General features: G+C 32.9%; 3 protein-coding genes across 3 annotated transcripts; 1 reads left to right on the forward strand and 2 right to left on the reverse strand.

Annotated features, from left to right (window-relative positions):
- The first annotated feature begins 2,899 nt into the window (after positions 1-2,899).
- LOC107862785 (GEM-like protein 4) lies at positions 2,900-5,267 on the forward strand. Its single transcript, XM_016708440.2, has 4 exons — positions 2,900-3,219; positions 3,372-3,455; positions 3,609-3,871; positions 4,969-5,267. The coding sequence occupies exons 1-4, from the start codon at positions 3,033-3,035 to the stop codon at positions 5,143-5,145; spliced, it is 711 nt and encodes a 236-aa protein (XP_016563926.1). The 5' UTR covers positions 2,900-3,032; the 3' UTR covers positions 5,146-5,267.
- A 1,035-nt stretch (positions 5,268-6,302) lies between these two features.
- Positions 6,303-7,587, reverse strand: LOC107862784 (kunitz trypsin inhibitor 5-like). Its single transcript, XM_047409606.1, has one exon. It carries the CDS (start codon positions 7,090-7,092, stop codon positions 6,448-6,450), a length of 645 nt encoding a protein of 214 aa, XP_047265562.1. The 5' UTR covers positions 7,093-7,587; the 3' UTR covers positions 6,303-6,447.
- Positions 7,588-9,380: 1,793 nt separating this feature from the next.
- Positions 9,381-12,578, reverse strand: LOC107862782. The gene is made up of 3 exons (XM_016708439.2): positions 12,400-12,578; positions 11,305-11,339; positions 9,381-11,214 (listed from the first exon to the last, which is right to left on the reverse strand). Exons 1-3 carry the CDS (start codon positions 12,507-12,509, stop codon positions 10,997-10,999), a joined length of 363 nt encoding a protein of 120 aa, XP_016563925.2. The 5' UTR covers positions 12,510-12,578; the 3' UTR covers positions 9,381-10,996.
- Positions 12,579-14,531: the final 1,953 nt, after the last annotated feature.

The following is a 14,531-nucleotide window of genomic DNA, read 5'->3' on the forward strand; positions in this document are numbered from 1 at the left end:
GATGATGTGTTTTCAGTGGTTGGATGTGGGATGTGGACCAGGTCATTGTCAGCAGTTTGATAAGAATTGGTGATTCTTCTTGACATACTGTGATCTTTATCATGACCTTCTGCCAGATTTTCCTCAAATAGAGGTGGTTCTGAGGTTGTTTTGAGAAGGAAAACTCAGATTCTTTAAAAGATGTATCTCTGCTGACATAGAAAGTTGTTAGTAAGATCATATAGTATGTATTCTTTTTGAGTTTTTGAGTACCCCATTAATGCTGCAATCCGAACTCTAGATTCTAACTTATCATTTTAAGTTAGATCTTTTGCATAGCACAGACATTCTAGTACTCTCAAGTGGTTTATGAAGGGTAGTCTATTGTATAGTTTTTGATATGGAGACATGGCTAGAGTTGTAGAATGCATTCTATTAATTAAATATACAACACAATGACCCCAAAATCTAAGAGGGGTATGAGATTGAAGTCTGATGACTCTAGTGACCTCAAGTATATATGCATGTTTCCTTTCAGCTAGTCCATTTTGCTGAGGAGTGTAAGGACATGTCTATGCGAGTTACCAATGCTTTGTCCCCATTAGGTAACTGAACATATTTTGACTCTGTTGGTTGTTTTATTGATATACTATCAAGCATATCAATGTTAGACACCATATGATTGGTGGCACCAGTGTCAATAATCCAATTTCTGGAAGATCTTTGACACTGAAAAGGGTTTGTCGTTAGACATACCTTAGCTGCTGGCACCATGTACTGAGGGTCCTTGTGTTAGAATTCAGTTGTGTTTGGTTTAGCAGCTGAACAATTTGATTAAGCTGATTCTGAGTGAATGCACAAGGTACAATTTGCACCATATTCTTGACTTGAGAGTTAGCAGTTTGTGCTCCTGTATTTTGGTTTTTATTGTGTCTTTCTGAGTACGCATTATGGGCAGAGGGTCCACCAGTGCTTGACCCTGACTTGTAGATGTTTGAAGATGCCCTCCCTCTCTTCTTAAACCTTGAATCATTAGGATAGCCAACTAGTTTATAGCAGATATCTCTAGTATATCCCTTCATCTTGCAAAACTCACAGAATTGGTTTTGATTATTTCTGAACTTTGAGCCTGTAGTTCTTGAATACATTGCAATAGGATCATGACCATGTACTGCAGGCATAACACCAAGAAGTCCTGCAGAGGAAGTCATTGATTTTTGGGATTCATCACTGATGATCATGGCATATGCCTAATTTACTGAAGGTAAAGGTGTCATCATGAGGATTTGGCTTCTTGGTTGAAGGTAATTATCATTGAGCCCCATCAAGAACTGATAAAGTTTTTTCCTTTGCAAATATACCAAGAATTCCCTTGATTTTTCACAATTGCAACTAGGTAGAGGTACTAATGCCTCAAGTCCTACCCACAACTCTTTCATATTTGTGAAGTATATAGCAACACTCATAGTACCCTGCACTAATGTAACAATCTCTTTATGCAGGTTAAATGTTCTTGACCCATCAAGCTTGTCAAATCTTTCTTTGAGATCTTTCCATACTTCATATGCTGTAGTCGCATAGACCATGCCTCCTAACAGGGAACTTGAGAAAGTGTTCATCAACCAAGACTACACTACAACATTACACCTTTTCCACTGATAACCTAACTCTGCACTAAAGCTTTCTTTTTTCTAAGACCCATCAACAAACCCTAACTTGTTTCTCCTTAACAATGTAATTCTCATGGATTTGCTCCAGATAGAGTAGTTTTCAGAACCATTAAGTTGTAGGGAAATCAGAGAAATGCCACTCACATCTGCAGAATGTAGGTAAAGTGGATGATTGTGATCCAGGGCCTGAGTAGTGCTTGTGGTTGCAGGTGCAGCAGCTTCAGTTTCCATTTTTCTTTTTTCAGAAGCAATTGCTAACAACTTCCACTTCTTGAATTACTTTTCAGTTCTTGAAACTCAAGAACATATACTCTTCAACCTTGAGTAAGTTGTATTAGAACCAAGAAGATAACTGTAGAGATCAAAGTAGTTTCCAACACCAAAAATAAGAACAGATTGCAGATAGCAAATTTCAACTTGCAAATTTAAAGAACTGTGAGATTGCAGATTGCAGAATGACTTTAAAGTTAACCAGATAACCTGGCTTTGATACCATGTAGAATTATATGATCTAAACTAAAAAATCTCATCAAGAGTACAAAGAATAACAATGCTTCTCTCAGGAAGCTATAAAATCACAAAGAAATAAATGAAGAAAGAGAGAAAAAAGAGAGAATTGATGGGAAGAAGAGAGTGTTATCAGATAGTTTGTAAACATGGATGAGATGAATCAATCTCTATCTTGATCATATGGCTACATACACATGAGTGATCACTATATATAGACAAGTATAGAACCTTCTAGAGCTAACTAATTCTAACTACCTCTTAACTGTCATAACTAACTTTTCACAAAGTTTGTTATGAATAGTGTTTCTTTTAACTTCAGTTACTTAGTTCCTACTTGAGCTGAAAACCTCAAGCCTTTCTTCTTGTTCATCTCAACAAGTTTAAGTGTGCTTCTCACATGTCCATTAATTTAGGTGTGAAAATAAAAAAAAAATGAGATAGTTTAGACGTGTTTTTAATACCTTACTCAAATAGTAATAACAAAAAAAAAAGTTAAAAGTCATGATATACGCATCAGTTAGCTCTTATACTTCTAGTATAACAACTGCTACATACGTGTAGGTGATAGTATAATTTCCAGAAGACTGCCCCACTTTCTTGTTTCTTGGAAAAAGTAAAGAGCAAACAAAAAGAATCTTCTAAAAAATAAAGTGTAAATTTTTGTCTTCATATAGTAATAGTATTATTGGATTGGACATTAGAAGTCTAAGTTGAGGTAAACAGTGGGAGTAGTTAAGAATCTTATCTACTGGAGAGTCCTGTGCAGCCGACCACTCCTTTAAATATCCTCCTTCCTCCTATATTTTCACACCCAAAATCAAAGTACTAATTAGCACGTTATATTCTCTGCAAACACACAAAAATATAGTCAATATGAAGGAACATCAAAACAATTTTCATGAAGATCATAATGTAAATTATTCTGGTAGTTCTTTAGCTATGAGCTCTTCTTTTGGTACAACACCAGAAAGGCATTCTTCTTTTTCTCAAGATTCTGAGTCAGGCAGCCCTCTTCATAGCCCATCTTCTTCTGATTATTCACCAAGAATAATCACTCCAAGTATGTTCAAATTTTGAATTTTAGAGTTCTGATATATATATATATGGTTAGACCCCGGTTTCGATCAAATTTGTCGAATTTGTAACATGTACAGTAGATCTGTATTTGCTCACATTTTCTTAACAAATCTTTTATTTATGCATTGATCGCAGGTCAAGATGATTCAGCTGTAATTATTCAGAAGAAGAAACTGGGAAAGAAGGCAAAAAGTTATGCCTATAGAATTCGTGAGCATGGTAGCTACGTACATCTAATTCTATTATTCTTTTCTTAATTTACCCTTTTTTGTCTCTTAAATTATAAGTTAAAATGGAAGGGAATCAAATTCTCACCGATAAGGTCAGAATCATTCATTTTTTTTGGTTGTTGTTGTTGTTGATGTGTTGCAGTAAAACTGGGGCCGAATTTTTCAGAGACGGTGAAAGGGAAATTGAAGATAGTGAAAGAAGGAGGGAGAAGAAATATATTCAAGCATATGTTTAATGTAAATGAAGGAGAGAAACTTCTCAAGGCATCACAATGCTATTTGTACACAACGGCAGGTCCAATTGCTGGGATTCTATTCATATCTACACATAAAATTGCTTTCTGCAGTGAAAGACCCATTGCTGTTCCATTCCCATCTGGTGGAATTCTTAGAACACCTTACAAGGTTAGTTGCATGAAATCTATTCTGTTAAATTAATGATACTATTTAACAGGAAAAGAGTGAGAAATATACTTAAATTTTGACGAAATTTGCTGTAACACGTCTCCATTTTGTTGGGTTTTTTATGACCCTCTCGACTATTTATTACCATATTTCTGTGGCATATATTTGTCCAACTGGACCATTTCAGACCCTTACATGCTCACTGTGTGTATTCACGCAGTGGTTCAGTTGGGCAAATACATACCACAGAAATATGATAATAAATAGTGTTGGTGGTTTTAGGACTTCTGTAAAGTTGAGACGTATTGTAACAAATTTCGTGAAATTTTAGGTATATTTAAAACTTCTTCCCATATTTGACATGTTCAAGTTACACAAATGAAATACAAAATAATTTAAGTGTTACTTTAATTCATTTCACGTCTATTAAAAAAAACACAGAATATTTAAGAAGAAGATTCGTTCCCACGCGGCTTTAGATTTATTCCTTCAAAATCACATAACGTGTTTGGTCTTTTTCAGTTCACTATTGTAGTATTTAACATGTACTACTACTATTGTTATTGTCTAGCTGTGATTGGATGGATGATTATTGATTTAGCCAAGGGAATCTACTTAAATTATATTGTCCATCTACACAAAACTAATTTTCAATAAATTAATCTGACGTTTAATCATAGATTTTGAAGTTAACTTAAAAATTTGAGTTCTTTAAATTATGCTCGGATATTCATTTTACTTGACTTTTTTTTTTGTAAGTGAAAATTTTAAAAATCTAAAAACTGAACTTAATCAATTTTTGAGAACTTGAAAATATCTGAAGATCAGATTTTCAAAATTCAATCAACTTTCTAGCCAAACATATAATTTAAAAATACAATTTCAAAAGCTACTCTCAGAATTTATGATCAAACACTAGCTAAAAATTTGAGAGTTGAGTGATTTTAGGATTATAGTCTTGCCATTTTTAATAATTACGTCGCATTGGCAATGGTTTTTATATAAAGCACACAAGGAAAAAGTTACTCTAATTAGTGATTTTTTTTTTTTTTTTGTGCTGTTCAACATTTCTCATTTTGGAAATTTGATTTATGCAGGTGGTTATTCCAGTGACGAAGATTAAAAGAGCTCATGCGAGTGTGAATGAGAACAAACCATCTCAAAAATACATTGAGATAATAACTGAAGATAATTTTGAGTTTTGGTTTATGGGTTTTGTACGATATGAAAAAGCTTTTCTGAATTTACAGAAAGCTATTTCCATGTCCAATTAAAATATTTAGACATTAGAATCTTTAGGATTTTAAATAGCCTTTGCCAGTACCGTAGAGTTTCTCTCTCTCTCTCTCGTTGTTGAATTGGTGGGATTTATGGAATGATGTTTATTCATCGTTTACCTTTCTGTCAATGATTCATACTAATCAAAATTTGACTTTACGAGAAATTGGACCAAAAACTGTTAAACATAATAAAATAAGATATATATATATATATATATATATATATATATATATATATATATTTTGAATTGTTCGATTGATAATTTCCGGAAAAGCAAGTAGTCCTCTATCATCTAATTCATTTCATCTTTTACAGTATCATATCAAATAAATCTATTGAGTGAGAGACAAGGACGATTCCTCTACTATCAACAAGGAAACACTATGAGCATGTTAGTGAGAGAAGGACGATTCCTCTTTCTTTCCTTGTAAATGCTCATGGTGTTTCTGAAATGATTGATGAGTTTAAAATAAATTGATTAACTAAGGAAATTGAATAAGCTACAAGTATAAGTTAAAATAAAATGGATAAAGATAATATATGTCAAATAAAAATCAAGGCTTCTTTTCCTCCTTTTCAAAATAAATGGACGTTTTTAATTTGGACACACCCATAAAAAAAATTACTCATTTTTGGTAGAAGTATTTTTTTACTTCTTTCATTTTGTTTTAGTCAACCTTCTTGGTAAAAATATTTATTTCAATTTAGTTACCTTATTTATGAAATCAAGAATATTTTATATACTTTTTTATTTTACCCTTAACATTTAATGCATGTATAAAGTAGTAATAATCAAATTAGGATTTCAAAAATCAGTAATAAGGCTTACTTAGTAAAATATATCCTTAACAAAAGTTTTCGTAATGAGTGCGTCAAGTGAATAAAGATCAACTAAAATGAAATAGAGAGTATCTTATCTTTAATTATTAACGGCCTTGAAAAAAGAAGTGACTCTTTAACTTAATATTTGTCGCTGAACAAAAAAAAAAATCACTCCTTTTATCTTAATTAATACGGTTTAGAGGATCATCAAAAAGTAGTTAATTAGCGAACAAAATTCATAATAGCTACAGACGATTTGGATAATAATATAACAATGGATAACGTATCTAATTTCTAGTGGATGCATATATCATATGATACATAGTAATTTCACGAATAAAAACCATAACAATCTTTATTTATACACACTACTGGAAGACTACTCTTCCTTATTCCTTCACTGATACAATACACACTGAAATCACACACTTATTTATACCATACAAGTAGTATAGTTATAACTTTTGGTAATTCTAATAAACCTTATGAAATTTAACTTTGAGAGGATAAATACCTCTACTAATAAACAAAAGCTTTCTGCCCCCATCACTTTCAGTAAGTATTCCAACGTCTCCACAAATTGTTTGGCAATAACTGCAGACTGCAGGACAATAGCTAAATTTGTAGGCATCCTCGTACTTGTCAATCTTAAACCAATTATCAAAAGTTTCATGTCCAGGATTTCCTTCAACTCCACCAACAGTCACAAACATAGTTTGCTGATCTGCGTTTCGATTAACTCTCCATACTGTGGACGATCCAGACAATGATATAGACGTAAATTTTACGTTCATATCAGTCGATAATTTGATAGTATTGTCTTTTCGGTTCACTGCTGGTGAAAACTGAACGCTACTGCCCAGTGCAGACTCATCGGTGTGTGGGCCTACGTATCGTGGTGAGGTCTCCTTCCAGGCGTTTGTAACGTGAAGACCACCACCATTGCCACCACCAACTGGAAGGATTACATAATTCACTCCTCTAAGGATAGGGTTACCGGAATCGTCGAGTACAGGTTCAGAATCACCTTGAGCTTTTACGAGTAAAGAGGAAGTTGTTGATCGTGCAAAAAGAAGAAGAAAAGATACCAGGAATTGCGTAACATTAAAAGCTTCCATTGTTATGATTAATATTTTTTGTGAATGGATTAAAAAAACCCAACGAAGTAGAGCTATTTATAGAGTGAGATGAAGGCTACGTTTGCATGTTCTAGTACTTTGAAAATTAGACAATGGAAATTAACTATCAACTTTCTAGCCGTTAATTAGTCCTTTTTAAAGCCATAATCACGAATGCTGCCTTACGTTATAGACATTAAAACAGTGGCATTGAAAGCAGTTACAGTATATGTCCACTATAATGTTTGAATTTGTTGTACATATTTGAATTGTGCCGTGAGCATTTTCAAATGTGAACTATATATAATCATAGATTTACAAATGGACAAAGTACAAGACGTTATAAGCTTCGTCTAAATGTATACTGGGGATAAGAATTAAGATGATCTCTTACACATGACAAATCAATTGACTCTTATTTAATGTGCTATTAATAGAAAGATCAACATCAAAAGCTCGGTGCTAGTAACAAAGTAAGGTTCGAGATAAAGTCTATCTTGAATATACAAGTTAAAATGAATACATATACGCTAGTTAATGGATAACGTAGGCGTTAGGTAGTAGATATATATTTTCTCCGTAAAATTTTATTTGTTATATTTGAATTTGACATACCTATGAAGAAAACAACGATTAATATGAATAATTTAGTAAACTATTCCTATTAATTGATGTTTTGTATTAGATCTTAAAAAATAATGGAAAACAAGTAATAATAACAAAACTGTTAATCATTGTTACAACCTACTCTGCATCTTTCTGATTTTACCATTTACAAATAAAAACCCCGACCATCTTTACTATTCATTCTACATCCCCTGCTGTTCTCTATGCTCGAATACAAATATAATTTTCTCTAGCCATTCTCTATCTCGCATTTTCTTCTTAGTTTGTATCATATGCACTGTCTTGATCTTCCATTCCTCATGTGCATCCTAAGATGAATGATAGTGCACCTAGGTGCGCTGGTTGGAGCCATTGCTTCCATCCACAATTGCTAAATTTAGCTGGATTGAGGATTCGAACCCACAACCATCCCGTAAAATGAGTCATCCTTGACCATTGAGCTACCACAACTAATTATTCAATAATGTTAAAAGTAAGCTTCATATTATAAGAAAGTAAAGTTATTAGCTTAGAACTCATATTTTTGTTCTATATATTTATTTTTTAAGTATTGTTCATGTCTTTGGCGACCAATTGAATATGATAATATTCCTTAATCGACACTGAAATTTTTTCTAACGTCTTAAGATGATATTGTGCACCACAGTATTATCAAAAGCAATAAGCGTAAAAAAGCATCACGGTCTATTGTGTTTAAGCACAAAGTACAAATAAAGTGTGAGATTTAACGAAAAAAGGCATAAAAAGAGAAAAAATATAAATATATGTCTAGTCCAAGACTAATAATATAAGCATGAATGACAAATATATGAACAAAAAAATTAATTTTTTTTGATAAAGTGAAATAGTCCGTCTCTTTAGAAAACCTCATTGACAAGGAAAAGTATGTATTAGAAATTAGAACTTAAGCTGCACATTAAGTGAGGCGAGCGCTCAACACATTTTGAGTTTTGTTTCGAGGCTTATGCGCGCCTTTGACAATACCGGTGCACCCATAAACTTCAAATTTTGGGTTCGCCTCTGCGGCTAGATAGTTTTGCAAACTAGCGAAGGTCTTGGTACGTTATGGTCCCATAGTGCAGTATTCCTTGCCCTCCATATCTGATATACACACGCAGCTATCAGTGCCCATATTAGCCTTCGACTCACCTTCCCCTGGCTTTTTCTTGCCATGCATCTCCAAATATCCTGTAATGTGTTGCTCTGTGTATTTATTCCTATCCAAGTACTTAGTGTGTCCAAACATTTATGAGAGAATTCACAATTGAAGAAGAGGTGTTGGACAGATTCATTTTTGATATGTTAAAATAACATTTAAAAGTAAAGATCTATTTTTGAAACAGATAATAAATAAAAATAAGATAGGGGAGTTTTTTTTAAAAATTAATTTTCAGGTATGGTATCCTGATAATGTATATTAAAACTATCTTATCAATTGTGAAAAAGTTAAAATTTACGAGAAAATAATTTCTGTGATTTGTAGGAAATTATTTTAACCCGGATAAACTATTAGTCACATGAACAAAGCAAATGCCAATTTTAAAATAAAGTGCTTAGCAAGTTTTTCTTTTAAGATTATTTTTAGGAAGAAAAATCGAAAGAATCACTTAATTCATTTAGACAAGATCAATTAGGTAAGAAAATTGTAAATTGACTAGAAGTCGTGATAAAATAAAATGGTAATGCTTGAGGGGGTTTATCTAGATTAATTAGTTAGGGTGTTCAAGTAAATACAAATAAATAAGAATATGAAATAAAGGAAGAGTTGGAATGGGGCCTTTTAGGCCCATTTATGGGCTGGCCAGATTTTTGGGCCTAAATCCCATGAATTTCAGTCCATTATCTCAGTGTATATCATCTGTATACTGTGGCTATTTCCCCCGGCGTATTTGTATATCTGATGTACATCAGATTGTATATCAGCCCCATATGCATATGTTTTGGTCTTCCACCTGCACGCCAACTTCACCTCCCGTTTTTGACTTTATATCCCATGTATACTGCTGTATATCTGTGTATACAGCTTTATACCAGCTCAATTTCTTCATGCATTAGTTCCTTTGAGGATTTTTTGGGACTTGATCCCGAAAAGATGTAGGAGTATGGAGTCCAATTGGACTCGAATGAATATCACATGCCACAAAAACAAAAGATGAGAATTAATAGAAATTCTAAATTTTGATAACTAATAACAAGATAAATGTTGATAGCGGGAAACAAGGTGAAAATAGTAAGAGGTAACTTGCCTCGAGTTTGAAAAGAAAAATACACGTAGTTTCAGAAAGGAGAAAGTGATTCAGGAATAGATAACAAATACGGAGTATAAGGTATTTCCAAAAAATCCCACCTTCCAATAGAACAAACATTGAATTCTCTCAAGGCATGAAAATAGATGCAAACGAGAATAAGGGTAAAGAACATGATTTCCTAATCAATTTGAAACACGTAAAGACATGAATAAGAAATAAAAATCTGATTTTTATATCACTTTTCATAATGACATTAAGTCAAAGGAAGACTAGATCACCCGTAATCCAAACACCCATCAAAGAACATTCTTTTAGCTCTCACTATTGAAACAAAAATAAAACCTATGCACGCATTTGGAAGAAAAAATTATAAGTGTAATAAGATATGCAAGCTAACCCACTCGCTAAGGAATAAAATCAATGTATTATTTAATCCAAATGAACATCTTTTTACTTAACTTATTGTTTGAAAATGGATTAAGGGTGATTACGTAGCAGCATACTCATCCATAATAACAAAGATAATAATGAAGCCATGAGGAGAAGAAAATTAACCTCCAATAATGCTAATCCAGGCATAGCAACATAAGCTAAGGGAAATTCTTTTTCACTCATTCATTATTTTCTATCGACAAGACTAGTGAAACCGACACAGTTGAGCAAGATTCTAAGTGAAGTTATAGCCGGAAAACGTTCATCTTAGAAACAACAGATTAATATAATGTTCAAATTGAAAATCAGGAAACTAAATAAACAAAGAAACAAGACAAAACAGTGTGTTTCAACAAGAGGCTAGGATATGAAACAGGACGTCAAAACAAGATACCAACTCAACATATCAACTATAAACTTCAGAGCAAAACCTATGAATCTTCTACAACAAACAACCCAGCAGCGTCATCGCTATGACGCTAATAAAGAAACTATTACGATAGAAGGTGTTTACCTTCTTCCAGGAAGCGAACGGGACAACAAGCTTAACACGAAGAACTTCCACCACTGAAAATTCGATCCTGCTTCACCGAAATTCAAAAAAATTTGTCGGGATCGAACTTGAATCCGTTTCTTCTCCCTAATATAGAACTTTTTTTGGGTGCCATATCTGCATGAACATCTAGTCCTCCATATTTGCAAACATATACAATTTGCACCACCTGAATCGCTATTCTCTGAATTGCATTTCTTCTGATATTATTCCACCAATCATTTAAGAAGCTTCTTACCGGTTTGCTTTGATATTCGATACCTATAGGATGTGCAAAAACTTTTCATAAGTAGCATGTTGGTTCACTGTCAATGAAAACATGCTTGATGGTTTCAGGTTGTGGATTATTACAGCATAGACATTCTTGTGGCCTTCGATCTCTATACCTGCATATTACATCATTAAAAAGGTAATTTAGATTTGAGTAACCTCCATGAACGAATTTTTTTTAAAAAGGGATACTATTATGCCAAACTCTTTTGGCCAAAGTATACTACTCCCTGATATCTCTGATGTTATTCCAAGCTGTTTTGTTTATAAAGATGCCATCACTAGCTGCATTTCAAAACATGAAATCCTTTCTGTTATTAGCACCAATTTTGATGTTAGCAATATATTGTGTTTATCAGATTGGGATTACTTCTTGCAGTTTTTGAAGGGCCCATTCCTTATTATTGAAGAAATGATTCTCCAATGTTTTGATAAAATGTCTATGATTAGGACAGTATGGTGCTAATGGTCCAAGACCAATCCAATTGTCCCATCAGAAACAACAATCCCCACTATGAATACTCCAAACTATATTGATCTCTGCTTTGCTTCTGATATTAGTAAGCGTTTTCCAAATATGAGAGTTATCAGAAACTCAAACTTTTGACAATGGATGAGCCATCACACAATATTTAAGTTTTGTGAATTTGGCCTATAAAGAGTCCTGCTCCCTAAACCTCCACCATTTTTTCTTATTTAAAGTCTCACAAATGTCAAACAAACTTCTGAGTCCTAATCCACCCTCATCCTTTGGGAAACAAATATTCTTCCAAGAACTCTAATGGAATTTATCTTTGTCAGGAGATGATTCCAAAAAAACCTGGCATAGGATTTTTCCAAAAGCTTGATGATACTTTTAGGTGTAAGAGCTGTAAGGGTATAAATAGGAAAAGATTGCAACACATGTTTTATGAGGGTTCATTTTTCCACCATGTGAGAGCATATTGCTCTGTCATCCACCAAATCTTTTGATAACTTTAGAGAGCATTTTCTCAAAATATTTGGGTCTTTTCCCACGAATGTAGATAGGACACCCAAGGTACTCAAAAGGAAAATCTCTATTTAAGAATCCAGTAGCACTTCTTATCTTATTGATTCTTGTAGGCCCTGTCCCCGTAGTAGTGAGAAAAAAAATATTTTTTAACATTTATTCTTTGTCCAGAACACTTTTCATACCTGTGTATCAGCTTCGTGATCATTTTCATGGATTTGCTATTTTCACTAGTGAAGATGACGATATCATCGACATATGAGAGACGATTGATGACTGGTCTTTTATCAGGCATAGAAAATGGAAAGAAATGTTCACTGTGAATAAGGTTATTAAGTAATCTGATAAAATAGAGAATGGGGAAAAAGGGTCACCTTGCTTGAAACCTTGAGTGAAAATAAAGAAACCCTCTCGAATTCCATTCTGTTGAATTAAGGGTTGATCCGATTCAACCCAATTTTTATTTATTTTTGGATTACCTGACAAAATAAGGGGGAAAAGAGATAAGTTTAATTTTAAAACTTGGGGGAACGGTTACTATTCCATTTCCCCAATATGATACCACTTCTCTTCCTATGTAAAAGTTAGAAAAACAGTAACAAAAGACAAAACGAAAAATAACAACAAGACAGTGAAATTTTAAGGTATTTAATTTGTGATTCTATAACTTTATTTCCAAGAGATTCAAAGTAGACATAGGGCAGAACTTTTTGGTTGCAAAATTAAATTCTGTTGCAAGTTTAAGGTACACACTGATTTATGTTTTTGCTCTGAATAATCTACCAATGGCATTAGAGACGAGCTTATTGTCCCGTTTTTACATGTTATTTTTCAAGTTTAAGAGAAATTTGTGTATGAACATACCTGTGAGAAAGTCTTCATAATTGGTGGTATGAATTTTTGAATATGATTAGAAGTGTCGCCATGGCGGTTTTTTTTTTACGGATATGACGCCTGTCAAACGCGTCGCTAAAATCTGGTTGGACGCACCACTGATTCAGAAAGATACGATAATTTTTTTAATCCGACCTTTCACTTTAATTTGATGTTGTGATTGTTGTGGTTTCAAATGCTGTGAAGCACCTTTGTAATTTTTAAGAACAAAAAAAAAATAACAAATTGATTTATACGGCTTCAGAAGAAGGAAAGAAAGCTACTCCGCTTTTATTTTTTCTTTTTATAAGAAATAGGAAAGTTTTTGGTTGACTTTAAGAGAAAAGTACTCTTCAGCCTTCTTTTTTTGGGAAAAAGAAAATAATTAAATGCATTGTGTAGAGCATTATATGTGTACATTTTATTTAAATGGGCCCTATCATTAATTTATTTTTGTGTGGTTGTTGTATGGCCCTAACATATATATATATATATATATATATATATATATATATATATATAAAGGGTGTTTACTGTTGCACTATAATTGCTTTAATAAAAGAAAAATGGAGAATCAAGTAGTGTAAAATATTATGCCTTTAATTTTTTTATATGAGGGTATATATTAGGCTTGATGTAATTCTTGTTTTAAATTGTTCCTAATTTTTCATAAACAGATTGTGACTTCTACAATAAATTGCGACATAAGTTGTCGCATGAATGACATAATCATTCTTATTGTTTCTTGGGTTCTATTTCAGAAATGGCTGAACAGGGAAAAACTCGAATCACTCCAAGTGGGAGTTCAGGATGTCGAGCAAAGAAACAAAGTGGAAGAGCACGTTATCGAAGAACATGTTTTCGAGGTCGTGAGATCATACGAAATGGTGTTCCTAGAGCGACACAAAATTTATTACGGAATGAAAGGGCTATGTGAAGGGAAAGAGAGAAGAAACTCAAAGAATTTAAGTCTTTTAAGATGACTCCTAACATTAGTGTTTCAAGATTTATACACATGTTTGAAATGAAACGGGTAGAACTAGAAAACTATGTAGAAATCTCGAATTGGGAAGCATTAGCTATTTTAGCAAATCCCTCTGTGACTCTTGTGGTGAGAGATTAATTGTTGTTTACCACTAGATTTGGCCTAGCAAACCTTTTTGGGTGTACATAAGTCGTCTAGAATATTTGTGAAATGACTTTTATTTTTAGATTGACTTGTAACATAAAGTTACTTATTAACTTTATATATTATATATATTAAGTTGTTTATCTCCTTTTACGTGAATTTTATTCATTTATTTGAGTTTAAAACGACTAAATTGAAAGCTTTCATCCTAATACACATTAAGAAATTAATTTTTAATTTTGCTCAAGTGTTTAGTTCGTATATGATGATTGAATTCTTAAGAGTCCTTTCGATTTTACACTAAAAATGAAACCT

This window comes from Capsicum annuum, chromosome 3 (genome assembly GCF_002878395.1).
Source record: "Capsicum annuum cultivar UCD-10X-F1 chromosome 3, UCD10Xv1.1, whole genome shotgun sequence".
Taxonomy (NCBI): domain Eukaryota; kingdom Viridiplantae; phylum Streptophyta; class Magnoliopsida; order Solanales; family Solanaceae; genus Capsicum; species Capsicum annuum.

Bases quoted from the DNA above. Each gene is read 5' to 3' on its own strand.
- LOC107862785 (XM_016708440.2), top strand. From the start codon at position 3,033: ATGAAGGAACATCAAAACAATTTTCATGAAGATCATAATGTAAATTAT. The intron at 3,456-3,608 runs GTAGCTACGTAC...GATGTGTTGCAG, and splicing joins CTATAGAATTCGTGAGCATG to TAAAACTGGGGCCGAATTTT. The intron at 3,872-4,968 runs GTTAGTTGCATG...TGATTTATGCAG, and splicing joins TTCTTAGAACACCTTACAAG to GTGGTTATTCCAGTGACGAA.
- LOC107862784 (XM_047409606.1), bottom strand. From the start codon at position 7,092: ATGGAAGCTTTTAATGTTACGCAATTCCTGGTATCTTTTCTTCTTCTT.
- LOC107862782 (XM_016708439.2), bottom strand. From the start codon at position 12,509: ATGCCTGATAAAAGACCAGTCATCAATCGTCTCTCATATGTCGATGAT. The intron at 11,340-12,399 runs GTATGAAAAGTG...TGTAATATGCAG, and splicing joins ATCACGAAGCTGATACACAG to GTATAGAGATCGAAGGCCAC. The intron at 11,215-11,304 runs GTAATAATCCAC...CACATCCTATAG, and splicing joins GCCACAAGAATGTCTATGCT to GTATCGAATATCAAAGCAAA.